Below are 24,224 nucleotides of genomic sequence, written 5' to 3' on the forward strand. Positions count from 1 at the left end.
AAGGGCAAGACCGCAACGTAAAAACAGATTTGCCATTAACTCAGTGTGATGCAGAAAAGGAAAAAGACTAACAGACACGTCTGCTGCAGATAAGAACGCCTCCCCTTTTCGAAAAGTCTCCCATCCTTGTTCTAAATGCCACCGACTTCTTAGTAGTGGATGGCCTTGCCGTGAGTGGCCATGGCAGCCTCCTTGAAGGCCTCGGCGAGAGTGGGGTGAGCGTGCGAAGTTCTGGCAACATCCTCAGACGAAGCACCGTACTCGAGCGCCAGCACACCCTCAGCAATCATCTCACCGGCGTTGGGGCCGACAATGTGAATACCGAGAATGCGGTCGGTCTCGGCGTCAGCGAGGAACTTGACCATACCGTCAGAGTCGGCGTTGGTCTTTGCTCTCGAGTTGGCAGAGAAGGGGAAGGAACCAATCTTGTACTTGACACCGGCCTCCTTGAGCTCGGCCTCGTTCTGGCCGACCCAGGCGACCTCGGGGTGTGTGTACATGACCGAGGGGATGGCGCCGTAGTTGACGTGGCCGTAGTTCTTTGTGATGAACTCGATGGCGGCGACGGCCTCCTCCTCGGCCTTGTGGGCGAGCATGGGACCGAATGTGACGTCTCCAATAACACGGATGTGGGGGATCTTGGTGCGGTACTCCTGGTCGATGACGATGCGGCCGCGGTTGTCGGTCTCGAGACCGATGTTCTCCAGACCGAGACCGGCGGTGTAGGGACGGCGACCGATGGCAACGAGGACAACGTCGGCCTCGAGCTGTGTACTGCGTTAGTTTTGTGTACGAGCGAGGAGGGGAAGATCAGGCACTCACAGTCTCCTCCTTGCCGCCCTTGGCAGCCTCGACCTTGATCTTGACGTCGGCAGCGCTGTCGTCACCCTCGACAACCTTGGTGTTGAGCTTGAACTTGATGCCCTGCTTGCCAAGAGTCTTCTGGATGTTCTTTGAGATTTCAGCGTCCATACCAGGACCACCGATTTGGCCGAGGAACTCAACAACGGTGACCTCAGCACCGAGACGGGACCAGACCGAGGCCATCTCGAGACCAATGATACCACCACCAATAACAACCATCTTCTTGGGGACGGTCTCGAGGGCGATGGCGCCAGTCGAGGTGATGACCTTCTTCTCGTCGATGGTAAGACCAGGGAAAGGAGTGGCTTCGGAACCGGTTGCGATGAGGATGTTCTTGCCGCGAACGCTAGTCTCACCGCCCTCGGTGAGGTTGACCTGGACGGTGTGCTCGTCGGCAAAGGCGCCGGTGCCCTTGATGTACTCGACGTTGTTCTTCTTGAACAGGAACTCGATACCCTTGGTCAGGCCGTTGACCGATGTCTCCTTGGCCTTCATCATCTGCTTGAGGTTGAGCTTGACATCGCCGACTTCGATACCGCGGTTCTTGGTGTCGTGGAGAATCTGGTGGTAGAGGTGCGAGTTGTTGAGCAGAGACTTTGAGGGAATGCAGCCGACGTTGAGGCAGGTACCGCCGAGCGAGCCACGCTTCTCGATACAGGCGACCTAGAAGTAGCGACTGTTTAGTGGGCGCGTCCATGCTGTCGTGTGTGGAGCAATAGCCCTTACCTTGAGACCCTCCTGACCGGCCTTGATGGCGGCAACATAACCGGCAACACCACCACCAATGATGACCAGGTCCTTCTCCTCTGCGCAAAGCGATCAGCCTGAGCTCCCATGTGTATGTTCTTGATGCGAGCGTACCGGTCTCGGTGGCGTATGATCTCCTTGATTGGACTCTGTCGACAAGGTAGAGGGTTGAAGGCGAGGCGCGGAAAGTGTTGTTTGCGGAGCGGAGCAGCGGGCGCGAGGCGCGGGGGATCATGTGCGAGAACATGGCGACAGCAGGGAGGGAGCGAAACGGGAAAAGGAAAGGAACAGACGTCGGATGAGACAGAGGGCTATAGCAATCTCGCTCTGTTGAGGTTCCAGCAGCTCTTGCTTACAACGGAAGCAGCGACGATTCGCACGCCAAGCCCGGCCTTTCGGGCAGAAGCTGCGGACTCCCGCTCACGCCTGCCAATTCTCTCTCCGAAACGTCCGACTCTTGCCGAAACACAACAACCTGAAAGCTCAGTCTCTACCCGCTCCATTACGGTTTCCACAGACGCTTGGGCGGGCGATACATGTACACGAAACAATCTCATTTTCAATGGGTATCAACAAGAAAGAAAAGCCTATACAATTCATCATCCGTAACCCTCCACCAACGCCAATTCAATCAAATCACCTCTCTCAAGCCTGCGCCTGAACCACCTTGTACCCCTCACCAACTACCTTGGTGATCTCTTCGTCCTTGTGTTGTAGCAGTCCAAGTGCATACGCAACATCGTTCCATTGCCTCTCGTTCTCCGCCCGTGCCAGTCTTGCTGCCAGCTTGTTGGCAAGCTGTTTCGCGTGCTTGTCCTTCTCGATGAAGCCTGACAAGAACTTGATGATGCGTCGGAACTGATCTTCGTCAAGCTCCTCGTCACGAGAAAGCAAGCTGAACATGTCGACAAACTGGTTGTACACGGCATTGTCCTTGCCTGCCAGCTCGCTGAAGAACATCCGTGACATGTCCCGCACTCTGTCATCGCTATCCTCGACACACTTGGCCATCTCACTGAGCTGTCCCTTGACCTTGACTTGACCCGCCAGAATCAAGAACGTCAGCGTCATGAGACAAGTGCGCTTGACTGGTAATGACCTGTCAGACAGACGGCGGTACAGATAATCCGTGTTCTCGTCGATCAGGTGATTGAAGCATACTGCCATATCTCCAAGAGCAATCACCAGATTGTTGCGCGTTGTAGCGTCTGGACTTCTCTCGAGAATGGTGATGAGCAGTCCCAGGTTTTGTTCGCAATACTCTGCACTCACGCACATCAGCTTGGCCAAACATAAAGCAGCCTGGGCTTGCAGCTCTTGGTTGGCGTATGATGTGTTGTTCATGCAAATCTCGCGCACCAGCGGGCCAAAGTTGGCCAACAGTGACTGGGGACCGTAAAGTAGCTCTCGTTCGCGGACATGTGCAATGGCGTCGGTAAAGTCGTCTTCGGTTGTACCAGTGATCAGGTCGAGATCATCTTGCTCCTCTTCCTTGACGTCCTGAGCATCTTTCTTGGCTCCCTTGCCTTTCTTGGCTGGTGTCGGAGCGGCAGTTGCTTGCTTTTCTTTGTCCATCTTCCGGCGTTTGAAGTCCATTTCGCAAAGTTCCAGGTGTACAATTTGCTTGATTGCAATGTGTCCCACCGTAAAGAGCAGCTGGGACAAGGGCAAACCCGCCTCTTCGTCTCTCGGCATCTCGACTTCTTCCTCTTCCTTTTTGATCGGAGGCGCGTCTTCCGTAGGCTCTTCGTCCATGCCACTCATCTCAATATCCCCATCGTCTTGAACCTCGACTGACTCAGACTTGGTAGATGCCCCAACTGGTGAGAAGACCCTCTTGGTCTTGAACCTGAGAATCTCGGAGGCCAACTCGTCAGGATGCTTGGATAGAGCGTAGATGGCACTGATGACCTGTTCGGCGAGACCATACCACTCCTTGCTTGCAGACTTGACGTCTGCCATGGCGGCCAGTTTTTGTAGCACGGCATGGTCGTTGGGTAGTCGTGTCGAAGTAGGAGCAGCTTGAACGCCCTTGGTGTGCTTGGGGTTGTTCATACGCATCAGAGCGATGCATGTGTATTTGGCAAGGACAAGATCTGTCCTGCCGTACGTGCCAAGACCGATACGAAGGCATGTTGCCATCTCTTTCACGATGATGTCGGGGTCGGCCAGAGCCAGCATACCGAGTACGATGATGGCACCACGACGTTGGTTCTTCGAGATCTCCCTGCGCTCGATGCCATAGATCTGCCACAGTTTCTGGATTGTAGCATCCTTGATGAAGTCTGATTGCATCATCATGCTGAGCAATTGCTCCAGACTGGTCAGCTCGGCAGCTGTCGCTCCGAATGTCAGACTGACCATGTTCCTGGCGATGAAGTTTGCAGCATCATTGGCAGAGTAGCCGGGTGGTGCCTCGAAGAACAAGCCCTTGTAGCATTCTATGAGATGAGCTTGCACACCCTTGCCTTCGTCACTGTTGCCCTTGGTCCAGATGAGTCGCAGCATCTTCCGGATGCCTGCACGGGCGGTCTCGATAGCGTACCCGTCTGCAACGACGAAGAAGTCCATGGCTTCGATAACTTCGGATTTGTTCTTGGAAGCAAGCAGTTGCGTAATGATAGGCGAGGCCTCATGGAGTACCTCGATGAACTTGAGTGCCTCGATGTAATAGCGACGAGTCAAGGTAAGCTTGCTCATCATTTCAGATGTGACGGCTTCAGCAGCGGCCTTCTCGAACGCAGCCTGTTTCTGTTCCTCTGTCATGGCGGGCTTCTCCTTGACCGGCGACATCTGTGTGGCATCATCTAGGAGCTCCTCGTCGACTGTGGCTTCCTGCTGCTCCACCATACCAGCAGCTTCCTGCGGAGGTTTTAAAGCATTGAGTTCGGCCTCGCAGACCTCCAGACGCGAATGCCAGTCAGAGTACGACAGCTGACCGCCGTGAAGGACAGCAAAGGGGTGTGTCTGCATGAGTTTTGCAAGCAGCTTGATAGCGTTCCTGCGGACGTTGCTGCTCTTGTCTTCGAGACTTCGACATGCGAGATCTGCTGCTGTCTGTCGGCGCTTGGGGTACTTTGTTTCGAGATCGCAAAGCTTCATGTACACTTGGATAGCACGACATCTGCAGTAAGGGTTGATGTCGAGGAAGCGTTCTTCAAGCACTTCGAAGAATGCGTTGATCTGGCCCTTGTGGTTTTCACTGCGCTCTTCGCCTTCCTGCTTGCTCAACATGGCAATCAAGTTTCCGCAGACCTCAATGATGGAACAGCGCAGGGTGTAGGATTCGCTGTCGAGTAGCTTTGCGAGCAGCATGACTTGCTTGATGACCTGTCGCGGGGCCAGCTCAGAGAATTTTGTGATGAAGGTCGAAACAGACTTGGGACCTTTCAAGTCACTGCTGCTGAATTCTTGGTTGCTCAATTCGCGCAAGACGTCCTCGGAAAGCTGAGCATAGTCGTATTGTTCGGCGAGAATATTCAGCAATTCAGCCATGGGCTCGGAGAGATGCTCAAAGTACAGAAGACTCTGAATGATATTTGTCTGGGCACCGGAAGCATGGCCGTGATGTTTGATAGCAATGCAAAGCACCTTGAAGGCGTGCATCTTGATGGCGGTATTCTTGACTCTTGCTTCGCTCTCCATCATGAGGTAGACAGGGCGTGTGAACAGACCGATGAAGGTGTCGCGTTCAGAGGTTGTGACGAAGATTTTGGCGAGCTTGAGTTTCATGACCTTTGCCATTGTGTTGAGGGCAGACTGTATCTGCATTGTGGGGTCCCAAGGAGCGTCTTTGGCAGCCTTTTTCGGAGCAGCAGCTTTTGCCCCTCTTCCACGAGTAGCAGGGGCGGCAGACTTTTCCGAGAGAACCCTTGTCTCGACACTGGTGAAGCACCACATAAGGAGGAAGGAAAGCATCTCGAGAAGGTGCTTGTGCTGAGGGATCGAGTCTTGTTCGTCGGCTTCGATGTCATTGTGAACGGAGTCGGCCTCGGCGGAGAGGGCGGAGAGGATGAGATCGAGGAGTTTGGAGAGCGACTGGGTGGGGATGAGGTTTGATTTTCTGAGGTCTTGGTCAGGCACATGTGTCTGAGAGGCGTCTTCTGGACGAGTGGGAGCGCACTTGAGCAGGAACTGCAGCGAGTCAAAGTTGGCCGGGCGCGCAACAGCTTCCGGGTTGTCGGTCACAGCATCGACGATGGGGTTGAGGACAGAGTTGACGAGAGCGGGAGTCAAGTCGTCGGGGTTGTGTTCGCACTCGAGCAGGTCGGGATGCGCGTCGGGCGTGTCGGTCTCCAGCGGATTGTTGAGGAAGATTTTGAGGGCGTGGTTGATGTCGAAATCCTGTAGAGCCTCCATGTTGGGCGAGGCACACCCTAAGGGTCGAGTGGACAGCGGCGATGCGATGCGATCACTGGTGGTCGCAGAGAGAGCAAGAGCAGCAGCGGGTGGAGAATGGAAGGAGCAAAGAAATGGAAGCTGTTGATGTTTGCGGAGAAGGCGCTTCTCGTGTTGATGTCTTGCCCGATCGGGAAAGGCGCCACTGCTTGATGGCCACTCCATCATCGGAGGGGTCGTGATTTTCTCGCAGCACAACAACAACAACAACAATCAACAAATCAATTCAACATGTTCCTTGTCTAATCGAAACTCGCGTCGACCCGTTCCACAACATCGCACAATGGCCAGCATGCGAGGCACCAAAACGGTGCGCGAGGCCATCCTCGCCGACTATCACATGCGCAGCGAGGACGAGACCGAGGATGCCATGGACGAAAGCAAGAACAGCATGGATGAGAGCCAGGCCACCGAGTCCGACGGGAGCGATGAGGAAGTCGAGGCCTCGGTGCAGGAAGACATCGCACGCTTCGAGCAGTCGTTCAAGAACATCTCACAGCGCTTTCGTCTGATCAATCGCATCGGAGAAGGTGCCCACTACTCCATCACCTGGTCTGCGGTACTCTGTCTAACCCTCCTTCAGGCACCTTCTCGACCGTCTACAAAGCCGAAGATCTCCTCTACGACAAGTACAAGAACGACTGGAACGACATGTCCCTCTCGCCACAAGCAAAGACTGCACGCGACCGCCCACGCGCTCGCTACGTCGCCATCAAGAAAATCTACGTCACCTCGTCGCCCATGCGCATCTTCAACGAGCTCGAGTTGCTGTACGACCTCCGCGACTCGCAGAACGTCTGTCCGCTCATTACCGCCTTCCGCCACCAGGATCAGGTCGTAGCCGTCCTGCCCTACTTCCAGCATCGCGACTTCCGCGACTATTTCCGCGAAATGACTGTCAACGACATGCGTGTCTACTTTAACCAACTCTTCACTGCCGTCCGCGCCGTCCACCAGCACCAGATCATCCACCGCGACATCAAGCCCACAAACTTCCTCTACTCGCCCACTACTCAGAAGGGTGTGCTCGTTGACTTCGGTCTGGCCGAGCGAGAAGGCACCGACTGGCATCACTGCAACTGCCAGTACTCACACTCGGACCGCCAATATCGCTACCAGAGCTCGCTCTACTCGTCCATCCGAACACAATATCGAGACGCCGGTCAACTACCACCACCTCCTACCTACCCGAAAGAAGACTCGCGAAACTCTCGCAGAGCGAATCGCGCCGGCACGAGAGGCTTTCGTGCCCCCGAAGTCTTGTTGAAATGCACTTCTCAGACTTGTATAATCGACATCTGGAGCTGCGGCATCATCCTTCTCACCCTTCTCAGTCGCCGTTTCCCCTTCTTCCACTCTGCCGACGACATAGACGCCTTCATAGAGCTGTGCAGCATTTTCGGCAAGCGTCGCATGAATGAAGCGGCTTTACTGCACGGTCAAGTCCTGCAAACGAACATCCCTACCATCAGCGAGAACGGCCACAGCTGGGAAAAGATTCTACTTTGGTGTACCGAGCGTCGTAAGACTGACCTTCCCCTGAGTGACGAGGAGAAAGAAGCCGTTCACTTCATGTCTCTCTGCCTGGAGCTTGATCCCTCCAAGCGCATAACAGCCGATGAAGCACTCGAGCATCCATTTTTGAGCCTCAATGCTTCTGACGGCTCTCAATATGGCGGTACCGAGAACATAGATTAGGAAGTCTGGGACGTCTGAAGAATTAGCATCAAGAGTCGCGAGGCTGGAGTTTTGTTTGAGACAAGCGAATGATACCACGATTTGGGAGGCCACAGAACGGAAGAAATAGCATCACCATGGAGTCTTGGGTTTCTCATTGTACATATCCCTTGAATGATCATTATCAAATGGCTGGAAGTCTTTGGCATTCCGACCTTGGACAGGTCATGACCGCATTGAGGACTGTCTAGTCTGTGTATCCAGCTTCACGATACGAAGCAACTTTACACTATCCCGCATACGCACGAGACGACGTCCAAACAGATCCAACACAACACGGAAAACGAGGTCCAAGAAGCTGCTTCAGGTCAGAGTCACTTTCAAACAATACTCGATGCCTGATCTCCAGCAGCGATCCAAGGACGCACAGAGATGTGAACGAACAGGGTGTTCCACACGACATATGACGTCATGCGTGTGGTGTTTACGGTGTCGGTGTATCGTATACCACGATCTTTGGGTAGGTGTTCTTTTCACCTGTATTCTCTTGATGTAAGTGTTGTATATTCCAGGTGTGCGCCATGCTGGTGTAGACATAATACTGCAAGTACCTGAAGTGTTGGTGGCCCAAGCATCCGGCACTTTCCCGTCATGCTGCCGAGGAGCGATGCGAGGCTCGAGCATGACGATGCCGACAGCAGTCTGGACATCAACCCCAACGGCAAGGTCATCTCCAAGACACTGGTGAAAGCGCGATGGATGCTTCCTACGAACACGAGCGGACGATAGCGGAGCTGGCGGTGCAGCGGGCGTCTCTGTTGACCAAAAGGATTCTCGCCGACTTGGACAAGGGCGCCCTCGACAAGAGCGATCGCACTCCGGTCACCGTTGGCGACTTTGGCGCTCAAGCGCTGATGATTGCTGCCATACACTACAACTTCTCCCAAGACTCGTTCATCGGCGAAGAAACGGCCACTGCACTTCGTGAGAATGATCAACTACGCCAACGTGTCTGGGATCTGGTTTCTACCACACACCTGCAAGACAAAGAGGCGGATACGCGATTGGGAAGCATTGCATCAGCAGAAGAAATGATGGACACAATCGATCTGGGCAACCATCCAGGAGGCCGCAAAGGTCGCATCTGGATCCTGGATCCTATCGACGGCACCGCCACATTCATGCGCAATCAACAATATGCCGTCTGCTTGGCCTTGATTGTCGATGGCAAGCAGAAGGTAGGCGTCATTGGCTGCCCCAACCTGAATCTCAGCACTGGCAAGATATCCGAGGAGAATGCGGACAATGCTGGCAATGGTCAAATGCTCTCTGCTATCAAAGGTCGAGGTGCTATCATCAGGCCGCTGAGCAATGCAGGACTCCAGCCATCAAAGCCGATCAGCACACGGGACGACATTTCCACCAATCCCGAAAATCTTGACTTCGTCGAGTCAGGAAGTAGCAAGTCTGTCGATCTGGAATTTCATCGCAAGGTAGCCGAGAAGCTGGGCGCTCCATGGCCTGGTACCGACATGTGGTCTTCTCAAATGCGATACATCGCCATGGCTGTTGGTGGTGGCGACGTCATGTTGCGTTTCTACAGCAAGAAGGGCCACAAGTCTTACGTGTGGGATCATGCAGGAGGGTTCCTCATATTTGAGGAGTCAGGCGGCAAGGTCACCGACCTAGATGGCAAACCCATCGACTTTGGCGCTGGAAGGAGATTCGAGAACAACAGCGAGATGGTGGCTGCTCCCGAGAAGGCCCAACCGCGTATTTTGCAACTCGTCAACGAAATGCTTGGAGCCTGAGGTGCCACCCACCCCTCTGCGGAATATCTTCGATTTCATTTGCACGCTGGGACGCGCCCTTGATACCGGCATTATGATGCAATCTACGATAGTAATGTCGCCAATGCACACGACTCAGCAAGAGCAGTCCGTCAGCTCCGATACTCGCGCGTACTGGCATGTTTTACGTCGAGCTCTTCTACTTTCGCCGACGACCAGAGTATCCTGTAAGTCCCCAAGATGCATAATGTTCCTGACCCATAAGAGTATGTTTGAACGTTGTGGTTCAATAGCTGCTGCTGGAGCTCGCACCTGCCTTCAGGCTGGAGATACACTTGCATTACCATCACTATACTCTGCAACCCTATGTAGAGTACATGAGAAGAGAAGGAGGAAAGAATACTCTTCATGATCCATTGCCTTTCCCAAATTTTCTGCCGACATGATAGTCTCCGCCGTCGAGACCGATACTGATAACCAGCATGCGCGGACCCGAGGCTGCGGTCTACGACCTCCCTGATTGGGCATTGGAAACCCCCACAAAAGATACGCACGAACGCAAGTCACCAATCACTACTGTCTAATCAGTAACCTCAGGCGAAATATGCAGCAACGCCGGCCGTAAACCCAAATGCCAAGTCTGGGCAGCGCTTGAATGGATATGCCAAGTCCTGTCCGGAGTATGCCAAGCTACTATATACGCGTTATCTCCTGTTTCCTCGCACACGTCCGAGGAAGGAAGCGATAGGAACGTAGACGCCGTGATAGACGATCCAAGGCTTCATCTCGCAATTTTGCGCATGCACTCGCACAAGTTCCAACAACGTGGTCTCTAGCGCGGGGTCGTCCAACATGGCACAGTCTGGGCTTCGAGATAAATGAAAAGCAGAAACACCACCTCCGTAGCCGTAGCCGTGGTGTGGAAAGACCACCGTTGTCTGGGTTGGTGCGATCTCAGCCGCGAGTCGTGTTTCCGTGCGTGCTCGACCCCTTCTTTGCGACACTGCGCCTCCTAATCAGGTCGCCTAGACTCTGGACCCCTTCAACACCGACAATCACAAGCGGTGGCTTGTCTCTGCGGTTATTTGCCCCCGGACTTTTCGCCATCGACGTTGTGACAACCTTCCTGTTCAGGCATGTGGGATGGTAGCTTCCGCCCAAGCAATATCAGGAGATAGGCTTCTGATCGTTAGAGTTCCGCCCGCCAAGCTGTCGCTATCTTGTCACCACAGTTGCGACCTCCTGTTTGCTTTGCTTCTTACTCGACCAAGAGTCTTGGAGCCAGTTACGGTCGCGCAAATCAGTCCGCCAAGCTGATAGAAATACGACCGCGGTAGAATGCACCTCAGGATCAGGCGAGGGCATGCAGAGCACGAACGCCACACTGATAGGTAGGTTATTCCTTTGGCCGATGGTGTCAGAATGCAACCACATTGCAGGCGGTTGCGACCAAATAGCTTTTGGCAGAGATAAGGTGATCAACGGGTCTGGACGTGTGTGCAACATATAAAGCTCGCTATACATGGTCCTCTTGATCGGCCATCCTTTCCATCATCCAATTCACAACACGTCTCAGTCACCTGGTTGTTGCATATCATGGCTGATCCAGAGAAGAGAATTGGTCAGGTGGAGATTGAGCCTGTTGCTAAGGATGTTGTCTTTGGTCAAGTCGTTGAGCTGGTGAGATACATCCTTCAGGGCAGCTCAGGGCTGGACCTTGATGCTGACTTGATATACAGAAGAATGAGTCGGGCGATAACCTACCAAACAAGGAGTTCCAAGAGTAAGAATTCATCACTAACGTCTTACCTCCCAGACAGAGCAAGACTTCAGTGGCTGTGGTCTTCGCTGCTCGCTCGGGTCATGGCGATTATGCGTTGGCACGAATTCTGACATCTTCCCAGTGACCTTAATGTCACGACCGATGACTATATCCATGCAAGAGAGGAAGCACAGAGCTTCACTCTCGAGCAGACGAGAGACATGATGGCTAAAGTTTGGAAGATTCACGAGCTCGATCCCAACTTCCCGGACAGCATCCTCGACAAGATCAAGGAATTCCTGTTCAACGAGGATGTTCTCGTCAACCCTGACAAGCATGCAGACCTCATCGCCGAGGTCAAGATCGAGGCCGCCTTGATCGTGAACAACTCGCCGTACGCCGAGGTCAGAGCCGTTGTCGACAACACCGACGATCCCAACATGCCGTGCGCTTCCCTCCGCGCATACATCATTGGACTGGTCTTTGTTGCTCTGCTTGCTTTCATCAACCAGCTGTTCTCCATCAGACAGCCTTCTATCACCGTCGAAGCAAACGTCGCTCAACTCCTGGCCTATCCCGTCGGGGTTGCTGCCGCAAGATGGCTTCCTGACAAGGGCTTCACTCTGTTCGGAACGCGCCACAGTCTGAATCCTGGACCTTTCTCTAAGAAGGAACACATGCTCATCACCATCATGGCTAAGGTCGGCGCCAATCTGCCGTACACCGACTACGTCGTCTGGGTACAGTTCCTCCCTCACATGTTCAATCAGAGCTGGGCTGGCTCATTCGGATATCAACTCGTCATCGCTATGGGCACCAACTTCATCGGCTTCGGCCTCGCTGGTATTTGTCGTCGCTTCCTCGTTTATCCCGCTTACTGCGTCTGGCCCACTTCTCTTGTGACCATGGCCCTGAACAACTCCTTCCATGACCCTTCCAATCCTTCCGTCATGGGCCCCTTCAAGAAGGTCTTCACAATGTCCAGGCTCAAGTTCTTTGTCCTCACGTTCACTGCCATGTTCTTCTATTTCTGGTTCCCAAATTTCATCTTTGGAGCCCTCAGCACTTTCAACTGGATCAACTGGATTGCTCCAAACAACCTCAATCTATCGACTGTCACCGGCATGAACAATGGACTTGGCTTCAACCCCTTCCCTACATTCGATTGGAACATCCTACTGTGGGATCAGATGGATCCTCTGATGGTACCCTTCTTCAACACCATTAACCGATTTGTTGGTGTGCTTATCTCCGGCTTCGCTGTGCTTGGTATCTGGTATACCAATACCTTCAACACCGGTTACATTCCCATCAACTCCAACAAGGTCTTCGACCACTATGGCAAGTTGTACAATGTCACTCGTACTCTCGACCACCGTGGCTTGTTTGATGCAGAGAAATACACCGCTTACTCGCCTGCCTACCTGAGTGCTGCCAACTTGACTGTCTACGCATGCTTCTTCGCCATCTACACCGCCACCATCTCGTATGCCTTCATGTATCACCGCCATGAGATTATGATGGGCTTCAAGAACCTTTTCCATCGTGGTGAGAGGGAAGAGTACAACGATGTTCACAATCGTTTGATGTCTGTCTACCCCGAAGTCCCTGAATGGTGGTACCTCATTTGCCTGTGCATTTCGGTCGCCTTTGGTTGCGCCGGTATCGCCGCATGGCCAACATACACCACTGTTGGTACTGTCTTCTACGGTCTTGCTCTGTGCCTCGTCTTCATCATCCCAATTGGTATCATTAGAGCCATCACTGGTATCCAAGTCACTCTTAACGTCCTGGCCGAGTTCATCGGAGGAGCTTGGGTTGGAGGCAACGCTCTGGCAATGAACTTCTTCAAGTCCTTTGGCTACGTCACTTGCGCTCACACCGTTCAATTCTTGAACGATCTGAAGCTCGCTCACTACACTAAGATCCCTCCTCGTCACGCTTTCTGGGCTCAGATGGTAGCATGTTTCGTCTCTACCGTCGTCTGCACTGGTGTGCTCAACTTCCAGATTCACATCAAGGATGTGTGTACCACCAGCGCACCCAACCGCTTCTACTGCCCTGGAAACAACACTTTCTTCACCGCTTCCGTGCTTTGGGGCACCCTGGGTCCTCACAAGGTCTTTGGCCAGGGCGGACTGTACACTCTGCTCCTCATTGGATTCCCCGTCGGTCTCGTCGTGCCTCCGATTCTCTACTACGTTACTCGCGCCTTCCCTCAGAAGAAGTGGCTGCGTCAAATCCACCCCATCGCCATCATCTACGGCGCTCTCACCTGGGCACCTTACAACATGTCCTATGTCTGGCCCCAAGTCCCCATTGGTTTCATGGCTATGGTGTGGCTCAAGACTCGTTACTTGGCATGCTGGGCCAAGTACAACTACGTGCTCAGCGCTTCTTGGTCTGCTGCCATCGGTATCTCTGCCATCATCATCTTCTTCAGTGTGCAATACTCTGGCAAGGTGAGTCTTGATTGGTGGGGTAACGAGGTGTCGAGTATGGGTTGCGAGGGTACTGCCTGCACGCGCCTTCACTTGGCTAAGGGAGAGTTCTTTGGCCCTCGATCTTGGTAGATGTATTGAACGACGTTTCTTACTTGGGAATCTGTGGTGGAGGTGGTGTTAATCCATGATGTCTATAATGTCGCTTAATGTCAGTCATTCACGATCTATTCTGCAAAGCAACTCATCTCTTCCGTCAATCAGATTTAACGGGAAGAGAGCTTGTCAACGCCAGCTCACTCTGGAGCCAGAAGAGTATTTGGAATAAGCTATGTTTGACTGATGCTGCGCCACTCTGCAAAATAACAATTTTGATGCTACTAACAGAGATAGTCACAGGACCCGCCTCCGCAGCCTCCGCAGCCTCCGCACCCCGCCCATTTCCCTCGCACATCCCTTTGCTGATCTGTCTCGTACATGAACATCTCTCTGAACTTAGGCAGATGTCGTCCACTATACTTGGAACCTTACGGCAGCCGTCGCCTTGTTTTGATCAAGCAATATCTGTGCTAACCCGCGGGGGCGGTCGCGTAGATGCAGGAACAAGCTCTTGAAACACAGCGCACCTAGAGCTAACGACTGCGTAACTCTGCATTGGTTGCCTGCAGAGTCACACGATCTCGTATACAATCTATCGCATTCTCCGGTGGCAGTCGGATAAAATGCTCACACTGCACATGAAAACAGCCGATTTATGAACGGCCATAGCAGATACGACACCGGGCTCCCTGCTGATCTCGCTGATCCAAAGTCAAAAGCACGAGGTATAAGTTGGGGTTGGAGAGCTGCTCACATCAGGGCAACCACCTTATCCCATCATGTACATCAAGACTACTTCTCTCGCTACTATTGGCGTGCTTGTCTCCCAAGCTGCGGCTTTGGACAATGGGTTCGGTCGTACGCCGCCGATGGGCTTCAACACCTACAACCCTGCTGCATGCACTATCAATCAGACTTTTGTTCAAGACACTATCAACGCTTTCGCCGAGAAAGGCTTCGGTACCGCTGGCTATACGATATTCGGACTTGATTGTGGATGGCAAGGCACACAGCGTCAAGCAAATGGTTCGATAACTTATGACGCTGGAGCTTTCCCCAATGGTATACTGCCGTTGAGCAACCTCGCGAACAGTAAAGGCTTCGTGAGTCGCAGAAATTCAGGTTGTGACGACACTTGACTGACGTGGGAATAGAAATGGGGTATGTACACTGATCAAGGTGTCAAAGCCTGCGACACTGGGGTTGACCGGCCTGGTTCACTCAACCACGAAAAGCAAGACGCACTACAGCTTGCTGGCTGGAATGTCGCATACATGAAGGTCGACAACTGCTATATCACCGCTGACGCCAATGCACCCAAGGACCCACGAACAGACTTCCCTTCCAGGTTCGGTGCCTTTTCCAGCGCCATCCAATCAGTCGGGATCAAAGGCATGTTGACTTGCCAGTGGGGTGTTCCGTACTCGAGCTCGACTGGTTTGCAAGGTCCTGCTGAGTGGACGCCGGCAGTGTCCACATCGTTCCGTGTCAGCGACGACATCACTCAGGGCTGGGCGAGCGTGTCTCGCATTTACAACGAGGCGATCAACGTCAACCTAAGAGGCTTGAACGGTCCCGGTCACTTCTCCGATATGGATCTGCTGGAGGTGGGTCAAGACGGCATGACTACCGATGAACAAGCCTCTCACTTCGCTATCTGGGCCATGTTCAAGAGTCCCCTCATGATCTCGACAAGAATTACGACCATGTCGACCTCGACTCAATCAATCCTTCAGAACAAGGGCCTGATCGCAATCAACCAGGACACCTTGGGCAAGCCTGTCGTCCTCACTCAACGCTTCACCGGCGACAACGACCAGTTCGCAGGACCACTGGCCAACGGCGATGTAGCTGTGCTCCTGATTGACTTGACAAACACTAAGCGAAGCTTGAGCATCAACTTCGCAGCTCTCAACATCTCATCCGCCACAGTCACTGACCTCTGGACTGGCAAGACGGTATCGAATGCAAACAGCTACTTCACCACAGTGAACGGCCATGGCTCCGTCGCTCTTCGCTTGAGCAACGTTCAGAAGGCAACACCAGCTGCCCCGACACTCAAGTACTACGAAGCCGAAGCTGGCCAACTCGCGGGCAGCGCAGCAGTCGCATCTTGCTCGGGCTGTTCTGGTGGCAAGAAAGTCGGAAATGTCGGCAATGGCAATGGCAACACTCTTACTTTCAGTGGCATTCGCACAAGTCAAGCGACGCAAGATGTTCGATTCGACTACCTCGATTGCGAGATTGGTTATGCTTTTGGTGGAGGTTATGGAAATGTCAGAGGAGCGAGTATCAGTGTCAACGGCGGAGCTGCTCAGTCTGTCAGCTTCCCTTTGACTGGATACAATTGGGACAAGGATGTTACAAAGGGCTTCTTGGTCAGACTTTCTGGGTTCAAGACGTCGGGTGATAACACTATCACGATTTCTGGGCAGTCAAGTATCTCGCCTTACGCACCAGACTTTGACAGGATCGGTGTAGTTGCTTGATTGATGTAGCTTAATGACTGACGCGATGATCGAATTGTTGCGGAATTACTGGTCAACTCATTCTATCAGAACCAATTGTCAGTAAACTAGATTCGAGAACAAGCTGGAAGAAGTGCGCAGAGCGAAGATGACAGTATAGCGAAGGTTGACATTGCAACAACATCATTTATTCCAAATCACGTTGCCTTCCGGAAGGTGGAGATGCGATTGATTTCGTGGGGGCAGCCGAAGCCGGAGCTGAAGTCGGAAGGTCGAGGCCCTGGTCGTCATCGGGAGTTTATTGACCTCGTTATATGTACCTCTTCCACTTCGGGTCGCCGTGTCGGCAATGCAGTCCTGTTTCTGGAATACGACCCTTGCGAGAAAGTAAAAAGAATGTATCCCTAAGCTGAAGGTACCACATTGTATCTATCTGGAATGGTTTCGAACTGGCTGCTCCGGGAAGAGCATGCAACGCGTCGGGACGGGTACTGAGGTACCTGCTGCTTGGTCTTCAGCTCCGAACGCATCTGATAATGCGACCGCCATCTAAGCTTCACATACAAGCTTCAGGTGCATGCGGTCAATCTGAACGCCATGCTGACGATATGGTCGGAACCTGGTCTGAACAAGCCACAGCGACCCTGTCAGCCGGTGACAACACATTGTATCTCGGGGTCTCGATTGGAGACATTGATGAACTCCTCGACAGATGCAGCTGCGGACACATAGCTGACGGACGACATGAAGCTCCGACTGCAGCAATATTGGATTATAAGAGCAGGCCTTGCTGTGCACATTGGATTGTCATTCTACTTCTTCCAAAGAACTCATTGTTGCTTCACTACACAATAATCTTCAGACATTCCAGGCTTCCAACATGCACGTCACAGGTCCTCTCGCTCTGTCCCTCTTCTCCGTCTCTGCTTTGGCAGCCCCTCCTCATCTCGAGGCCCGCAAGGGTGCTGCTCCTGTGGGCGGTCCCGCTACGGCAAAAGTGACCATATACAGCAGCTATACTTGCGCTGCGCCAGGCACAGTGAGTCATCGATCGAAGCTGCGTGTCTGCTGTGATCACTAATTGTGTCCCAAGGCACCACCCACCGACGGCAGTGCAGGCACAGCGACCTCCTTCACGATTTCAGAAGGCACATGCACAATCCCGACTGCTGGTCTGATGTTCGGAGGAGCCATCTCCGCGACTCTGTCAACGACACCAAAGACTGGAACTGTTGGATGTAAGTTTCGTCATCCGTTTCGACAAGCATGATGCTAATTGATGATTGTAAACAGGTTATATTCTCGGACACAGTCAACAGGGCTGTGGGATTACGCTCACGAACAATCTTTATGGATGGCCATTCAATGGCATCGCTGCAGGGAACAGCGTCGGCTGTGGTAATGCACCGGCTGGCACTTCCTGGGGTGCTTTCGAGGTTTTGTGTGTTTAGACGGCAGCGATAATTGCGCTGGTCGAGATCCGTTCCGTTCGACCGTATGCTCGATGGTGTCTTGTAGTCGGTGTATGATCATATATGTGATAGTTGAAAGCCGTGATCTACTTTGCCCGCCTCATTCTCGCCTCCGTCTCCTGTTAGTTGCTCCGCTGGGTTATGTCGAGATCGGGGTTTATGCATGCGTGCAAGTCTGGTGTCATTGTCCGCCGCTTGCCATGGCTTCCAGGTCCTTTGAGGAAGGCGTCTTTTGTTCGTTGACCTGGTTGATCATCTTTTCAAGGTTTTGCTTCTGGTCGTCTGTTGCTTTCCAACCCGGTAACAAGCCCGACAACTTCTCAATGCCTCCCTTGATGATTTCTTCCGGCTTGAACCATGGTCCATGCAGCGCACCAATGGCAGAACCTATGCCACCGAGTAACCCTCCAAGAGCAAGAGATGACACACCACCAACCAGCGTACCCGTCAACGCTCCCAGTCCCGCGCCAGCACCAGTGCCCACCCCGCCTCCTGCCAACAACCCTTGAAACGCGCCCGAGCCAAGGTATTTTGCGACTTTGCCGAACGATTGCGCTTCGATGCTTTTGCTGAGAGCCTCGTTCAGCAATTTTTGTCGCTCGTCAGAGTCGCCGGCCCCAGCAGCTGCTTGCGTGAGCTCTTTGGCTTGCTTCTCCAACTCGATAGCTTTTTGCGCGGCTTTGGAGGATTCTTGACGGCATTCTTCTTCGCTGGATTGCGTTTTGGATGCGGACTGTTTGTCCTCGGGGGATCCGGTATCGATTTTTGGAAGACTGGTCATTATATGTTTGAAAGACTGCTGTGTGTCCCCAACGAGTTCTAAGAGACAAGGAGACTGGCTTCTGGAGCGTCGGTGTTCAAACAGACTTTCAAGAACGTACAATCGGTGACGTCTGTGTCTCCTAAAGCCTGTTTGTCGCGCTGAAACGTCACCAACATCAACATCGTATATCCATAGCCATCTGATCAAGCGGTCTTGTATGTCCCAGGACTGCTGCACTACACAGTAGAAATGTCGAACATCTACTCAGGGCTCCTTACGCATTCATTTCCGACGAGTCGTAGCGGAATACGGAATAGAGGTCTCGCGGGTCTGCTACTACCAGACGCTAGATCTGCTTGCGCGGCTCTGTTAACGGTAAGCCGTATATGACGGAGAAAGCATTTCACACAGCCGCAACGGCTGGGAAAACGAGCCTGCAAATCCTGCGCATACCGATTCCGGAAAAAGTGATCTGCCACATCAGAGTCATGATTGCGGGGATGCTGGATCATGGCGATCTGTTTGAACGCACAGTCTTCCGGACCCACGTTGCGTTGGCTGTATAAGGAAAAGACCCTGTCGCATCGACCAGGAACATGACAAACAGAGCTTCGACGTCCAAGGCTCTACTGCTACCCTGTTCGTCGCCACTGACCCTGTGGCCGATCTATGCTTCTTTGCCTGGGCACGGGGATGCCCTCCCTTGGATCTGCTGTTGATCGCAGACCATCTTGCCAATGAACATCTAAGATCTTCGACTTATCCACTTCAACGTTACTCTCTCATCAACGCCAGCAAACATTCTCGCAAGAGGTTGAATGAGCGAGGCGTGACAAGGTAACATCGCTCACTCACCGAGAACTAGAAATGTTGGTGCTCAATAGGCAATGGCGAAAGGTATAAGAAGGAGGTACAGTCCTCTCCCAACAGCATTCATCATCAACTCTTCCACTCCTCGTCTACCATCAACCATCAGTCTTTCTCACATTCTCGACTTTTCGTTTAAGACCACATTTCAATCAAACATCAAGACTACACAATGGTTCACTTCACCGCCCTCATGACCGCTGCCTTCGCCGGCATGGCCTTCGCAGCACCATTGGATACTCGTCAGACCACCTCATCAACCGATGACCTCGTCTGCGGTGCCCTTCTACAGCCTCTCGCTGGCTTCCTTGACTACCAATCCGGCAACGCCGGTGGCAACACCCAAAATGTCCTCGCAGCCGCCAGCAACATCCTCTCAGACGCCAACCTCCCCTCAGATGTCGAGACCATCATCAACAGCGTCACTGGTGGCATTGTTGGTTCCATCACCAACGGTGTGAGCAACGTCCTTTACGGTCTTTCCACTGGAGCCGACAACGTGGACCCTGAGTGCAAGCAAAATGCAGCCTACTGCACCAACGAGTTGAGGGCTGCCTCTGCGGCTTGCGCGGCTGGCCAGTCTGCTCAGGCTCAGGATGCTTGTTTGCAGGCAAAGTACACCTGTGCTCGCAATGACATCCTTACGGCAGACCAAGTCAACGGTGTCGCTTCTTGCTGCTCGCAGTACACTGGTTCCGCTGCCTCTTCGTAGAGAGGTGATCTGACAGAATCACTTACGATCAAAATCCCAACACCTTTCGGTCTGCTGGTAGAAATAGAATAGATACTGAAATGAAAACTCACGAACTATTACAAATTGTCTTGTCAATGCATGATCTGCCTGTGATAAGATGCTTCTCTGGAGTTGTGATGCTTGTGTGTTACCATTCTGCCTTGTGGTATGTGGGCCTTGATCCGAAACGAATACAAGCTCTATCCCCTTTCTCCCTGGCATCGGGGTAGGAGACACTATGTGGAAATGGATAGTACAACTATTCACTATACCACCTGATATCACTGATTGCGACATTATTGATAATGTGTTTCCTGGCATGCAAATCAATATGCACAACATCGGTGACCGGGCGCAGTCTGCCGTGATGATCACTTGTGAACAAACAACCACCGCAGCAACCGAAGAGATCTTCATCACCAACCAAGCCCATCGTAGCAACATGATCCAAAGCTCAGGGGCAGGGTATTCACACTCCTCGACTTCCTCGCGAGCCGATCTATCGAGCTACCAGCGACTTCAGAGAAGCTAGCTCAGACGTAAAAGTGCAGACTTTGAGCCGTTAACTGACCTGCATTCCCCAAATCACAGAGCAAGTCGAGTTCGATGTGTTGAATGTCCGCCCTCCGGATCTTTCACCTAGCTACATCTTCATTCCCGACTCTGACGACATGGCTGGTCTGATCGATTAGCAGCATACATCTGTAATGTCATTATTCTTGCAAGCCAAGATTCGGAAACATTTCTGAAACTAGGGGGATGAGGACTTTGAGAAAAGCCAGCCTCCATAGCTGCCAGGAAACTACGAAGACTTGGACGAGGACGCGCAAAGCGCATGCACTCGAGCCGTGTCGTGGAAGATAGTTGCATTTTTTTTTTATCTCAGATATACCAACCGACACAATGCCCACTCGCAGGTTCTTGATATACCGCATCTTGTCATGGCGAACAAGCTCTATGGAACTGCAGCAAGACCATTGGAAGGGGCCGCCATTTCTCTCGAAGCTAATCTGATGCCTCGCTGACGGCCGCGCCATACATCGTGTGTCCATACTACTCACCTTAATATAGGGCTGTCAATAGAAAACACTGGTCATCATTTATCGCTGATTCGAGCATGGCGTGCTTGGCGGTCTAAGACTCGTCAGAGCATCCCTTCTGTAAGAGCATGAATTTGTTCTCTCGAGTTAGGCACAGATCTAGTCCTGCTAGGCACAGCTTTGATGGGACTACTTCTTACAGTAAGGTACACGTCAAAGCAGGCTTGTTGCTCTCTAGGTGTTGCGCTGGTTTGAACTGCATGAAGCGCAGGCGTCGTCTCAGGCAATGCCCCGATGCGATTCAATTGGGGCTTTACGTTTCCATACACCGACTACATTCCCAGTTTGTGGCTGTATGGTCAACACGGCAGTGACATAGAGCAGCTGAAGCTGTGACCAGTCACAGCAGTATAATCCTCAAAAATCCAGAACGACCAGCTGAACTTGGCGCTACTCCATATGCATATGCATCTGTCGAACCATGCCGTGGAGGCAGAGCCCAAACTTATGCGAGCTGTCAGGTAGGCTAAGTCTGCGGATTATGTCTCTTCCAAGCACAACTTTGGAGTTTTCAGAAGGATTCGTTGGTCATCCGATGCCTCGTCAAACATGTAGCTATGGGCTCTCTATCACATGCTGCGAGTGGTATTCGTCTATATGATACGGCTGCCACTCGCAGTCCACACCACTTCTATCACCGAAACAAATCAGCTCACTTTCAGTACCACACTCCAATCACTTTTTCATCATGCAGAACGTCTCGATTCGTTCCGCTACCTTCCCACAGTGCTACCTCCGTATCGACGGCAGCGGCATATCTTCCTTCCAGGGAAGGGGAGCTGGGACTGTCAACTGTCAGAACTACGTTGGTCCTTACGAGACCTTGAACATCATCAATCAACCCGGTCAGCCTAATGACGTTTTTTCAATCGCCTCGACCGCGTTTTCCAACGTCTTCCTCCGCATGGACTCCGGAGACGTCCACGGTTTCAGTGGCAACGGTGATGGGACTGTCAATTGTCAATTCGGTGCCGGACCGTACGAGCTCTTCCGCTTGGAGAGACAACCAGACGGCACCCAGGCCATTGCCTCTGTGAACTTTCCCGGCACGTATCTTCGCGTAGACGGTCGCGGTGTTCATGCGTCAAGCAGTGGATCTGGCAATGTCAACTGCCAAGGCAGTGTTGGGCCTTACGAAAAGTTGACATTATGGATGCGGCAGCTGGACCATTAGCGCCATTTTTACCTGGGGCTCTGTTGCTTGAACTGGCTGGTTTGATCCTGCCATCATTTGTCAAGGATGATGTCAATGGTCCCGGCGCTCCAGCGAAGCAGAGGACATGGGCTGGGCAATACTGATCTATTGTAGCTCAAGTTTTACGTTCAGACACAATCTAGAACGTGAACATTCATTGCTGCAAACTCGTTGAATGATCCATACTACATTTGTCCCCGTGATGCGATACTGGCGATGCATCATGCTTTTAAGGGAGTATTGGGATGGCCAACTCTGTATATGCCAGATGCAAGTCAATGACTTTTTCTTCAAAGCATACTACTATCTCGTAGCATAAGGGTGAGAATCAATCAAACCCATCTCCTGAACACAATATCTGAGGTGCAAACCCGACTTCTTGTTAAGGTCATATCTATAGTGAACGATCGAAGCGCGTTTTGAGACTCGACGCCAGTGACAAGAAAATGGCTTCCCTGATACAGAGACCCGGCAGACCGAGGGACCTTGAATATTAGACCTCGGAGGTCGCATATGCAGAAGGCTCTGTTGCTTTGTTCGACACAGACTGCATCTGGCCTCTGTGATGCGCGACGAGAGCATGTCTCGCGTATGTGGCTTCTCTTCGCAAGTTTCGTGTGGTGATGGCTGTCCATAGCGCAAACGTCCTGTCCAAAATCAGGAGTCAGCAAACGAATTCTTCCATGTTTGTATCCTCGTAGTGAATGTTCTAAACGTTACTCGCAGTAAGAGGGGAACACTTACGTCAATATCAACGAGATCAAGAGCATCAAGACGCTCAATCCGCAATAAGCCCCTTGACCATACCTCGACATGCCCATACCCGTAATGATAACTACCACAAACCAAAACACGACCTCCATGCTGTTGAGCACCAAGTAAACTTTCAAGTTTCTCCAGCGATGAAGGTTCGACATGTGAGTGGTAAGAAGCTGATATCCGATCACCACGATAGTCTTGATACCCATCACGATTGCCAGGGTATCTGATCTGGTGACTGGCATAGAGGAGGGTTTGATGGAGATGCGGACGCCGGTCAAAACGATTATCGTGAGGACGAGCGTGAGTTGAATACAGTGCATCTTGTTTTTGAAAGAGGTGGAGAAGAAGCGGCCGTTGAAAAATGCGGACGCGCTGTTCGAGGTGTCCTGGATGGGACCCATGATGGTTGTGGGAGGTTCGAAGTTGTTGTTTAGGTAGCTTTGATAGAGATGTCTGGTCTGTTCTGCCGAGAGTGTGAGGCAATTTGCGTGTGAAGGTGATGAAGGTTTTGGGATGGGGCAGAACATGTACAGATGGTTCCTCAGAGGTCTTCAGGGACAACAGCAGTATTTGTATCTGATTCAGCAGGCAGCCATCACTCCTTGAATCTCAGGTGTATAGATGAAGATAGTCGTATAACGCCGTATTCATCCCGTATATGTCGTATTCACCGTACTCGCCGTATCACAGCTGTCGCAAACGTGGAGGCTTTGCCAGATCAAAGGCACACCTCAATACTTTGCAACCTGATATGCCCAATCTTCGTCAACGAACGACATGTACTGTTATGGTGTCGCATCATTCTTCCATGGGCTACCAATCAGAAAAGTGATGACTTGGCCTGAGGCTGTGTCTGTCCCGCACGCAGAGTGCTTGCGCGTTGTTTCGACAACTACCTGGCTTGGGATATCTTCAAGCGCACAAGCCTGATCATGTAAATGACACGGGTGAGGACAATCAACGTGAGTGTCGGGTGAATTGAACAGAAATATTCATCGTTGCCTACCACAAACTAAAAGATACGCTTTCCTAAGCTTTGTCGGCTAGATACATGCGTGCCTCGCTTACTTCGGATCCTATCAAAAA

At 52.3% G+C, this 24,224-nt stretch overlaps 11 protein-coding genes across 11 annotated transcripts; 7 read left to right on the top strand and 4 right to left on the bottom strand.

The window, feature by feature from the left end:
* Positions 1–149: 149 nt before the first annotated feature.
* On the bottom strand, positions 150–1,846 carry M436DRAFT_42810 (dihydrolipoamide dehydrogenase; the record flags this gene model as incomplete). The annotated part of the gene is made up of 4 exons (XM_013573574.1): positions 150–767; positions 823–1,527; positions 1,591–1,670; positions 1,726–1,846. 4 exons carry the CDS (start codon positions 1,844–1,846, stop codon positions 150–152), a joined length of 1,524 nt encoding a protein of 507 aa, XP_013429028.1.
* A 410-nt stretch (positions 1,847–2,256) lies between these two features.
* M436DRAFT_42283 (uncharacterized protein) lies at positions 2,257–5,970 on the bottom strand (the record flags this gene model as incomplete). The annotated part of the gene is made up of 2 exons (XM_013573467.1): positions 2,257–5,674; positions 5,735–5,970. 2 exons carry the CDS (start codon positions 5,968–5,970, stop codon positions 2,257–2,259), a joined length of 3,654 nt encoding a protein of 1,217 aa, XP_013428921.1.
* A 409-nt stretch (positions 5,971–6,379) lies between these two features.
* Positions 6,380–7,707, top strand: M436DRAFT_42436 (kinase-like protein; the record flags this gene model as incomplete). The annotated part of the gene is made up of 2 exons (XM_013573504.1): positions 6,380–6,539; positions 6,593–7,707. 2 exons carry the CDS (start codon positions 6,380–6,382, stop codon positions 7,705–7,707), a joined length of 1,275 nt encoding a protein of 424 aa, XP_013428958.1.
* A 734-nt stretch (positions 7,708–8,441) lies between these two features.
* M436DRAFT_62118 (3',5'-bisphosphate nucleotidase) lies at positions 8,442–9,497 on the top strand (the record flags this gene model as incomplete). The annotated part of the gene is made up of 1 exon (XM_013573670.1): positions 8,442–9,497. The coding sequence occupies one exon, from the start codon at positions 8,442–8,444 to the stop codon at positions 9,495–9,497; it is 1,056 nt and encodes a 351-aa protein (XP_013429124.1).
* Positions 9,498–11,072: 1,575 nt separating this feature from the next.
* M436DRAFT_62119 (OPT-domain-containing protein) lies at positions 11,073–13,811 on the top strand (the record flags this gene model as incomplete). Its single annotated transcript, XM_013573671.1, has 3 exons — positions 11,073–11,156; positions 11,216–11,259; positions 11,381–13,811. The coding sequence occupies 3 exons, from the start codon at positions 11,073–11,075 to the stop codon at positions 13,809–13,811; spliced, it is 2,559 nt and encodes an 852-aa protein (XP_013429125.1).
* Positions 13,812–14,647: 836 nt separating this feature from the next.
* Positions 14,648–16,267, top strand: M436DRAFT_71191 (putative alpha-galactosidase; the record flags this gene model as incomplete). Its single annotated transcript, XM_013573754.1, has 2 exons — positions 14,648–14,881; positions 14,933–16,267. The coding sequence occupies 2 exons, from the start codon at positions 14,648–14,650 to the stop codon at positions 16,265–16,267; spliced, it is 1,569 nt and encodes a 522-aa protein (XP_013429208.1).
* Positions 16,268–17,126: 859 nt separating this feature from the next.
* Positions 17,127–17,697, top strand: M436DRAFT_62121 (uncharacterized protein; the record flags this gene model as incomplete). Its single annotated transcript, XM_013573672.1, has 3 exons — positions 17,127–17,285; positions 17,340–17,484; positions 17,540–17,697. 3 exons carry the CDS (start codon positions 17,127–17,129, stop codon positions 17,695–17,697), a joined length of 462 nt encoding a protein of 153 aa, XP_013429126.1.
* Positions 17,698–17,899: 202 nt separating this feature from the next.
* Positions 17,900–18,499, bottom strand: M436DRAFT_80137 (uncharacterized protein; the record flags this gene model as incomplete). The annotated part of the gene is made up of 1 exon (XM_013573826.1): positions 17,900–18,499. The coding sequence occupies one exon, from the start codon at positions 18,497–18,499 to the stop codon at positions 17,900–17,902; it is 600 nt and encodes a 199-aa protein (XP_013429280.1).
* A 1,021-nt stretch (positions 18,500–19,520) lies between these two features.
* Positions 19,521–20,060, top strand: M436DRAFT_43253 (uncharacterized protein; the record flags this gene model as incomplete). The annotated part of the gene is made up of 1 exon (XM_013573656.1): positions 19,521–20,060. One exon carries the CDS (start codon positions 19,521–19,523, stop codon positions 20,058–20,060), a length of 540 nt encoding a protein of 179 aa, XP_013429110.1.
* Positions 20,061–21,869: 1,809 nt separating this feature from the next.
* M436DRAFT_62124 (uncharacterized protein) lies at positions 21,870–22,355 on the top strand (the record flags this gene model as incomplete). Its single annotated transcript, XM_013573673.1, has 1 exon — positions 21,870–22,355. One exon carries the CDS (start codon positions 21,870–21,872, stop codon positions 22,353–22,355), a length of 486 nt encoding a protein of 161 aa, XP_013429127.1.
* Positions 22,356–22,869: 514 nt separating this feature from the next.
* M436DRAFT_43136 (uncharacterized protein) lies at positions 22,870–23,539 on the bottom strand (the record flags this gene model as incomplete). Its single annotated transcript, XM_013573640.1, has 2 exons — positions 22,870–23,023; positions 23,121–23,539. 2 exons carry the CDS (start codon positions 23,537–23,539, stop codon positions 22,870–22,872), a joined length of 573 nt encoding a protein of 190 aa, XP_013429094.1.
* Between the last annotated feature and the right edge of the window lie 685 nt (positions 23,540–24,224).

The sequence above is a fragment of the Aureobasidium namibiae genome (assembly GCF_000721765.1).
Source record: "Aureobasidium namibiae CBS 147.97 unplaced genomic scaffold scaffold_5, whole genome shotgun sequence".
Classification (NCBI taxonomy): Eukaryota; Fungi; Ascomycota; class Dothideomycetes; order Dothideales; family Saccotheciaceae; genus Aureobasidium; species Aureobasidium namibiae.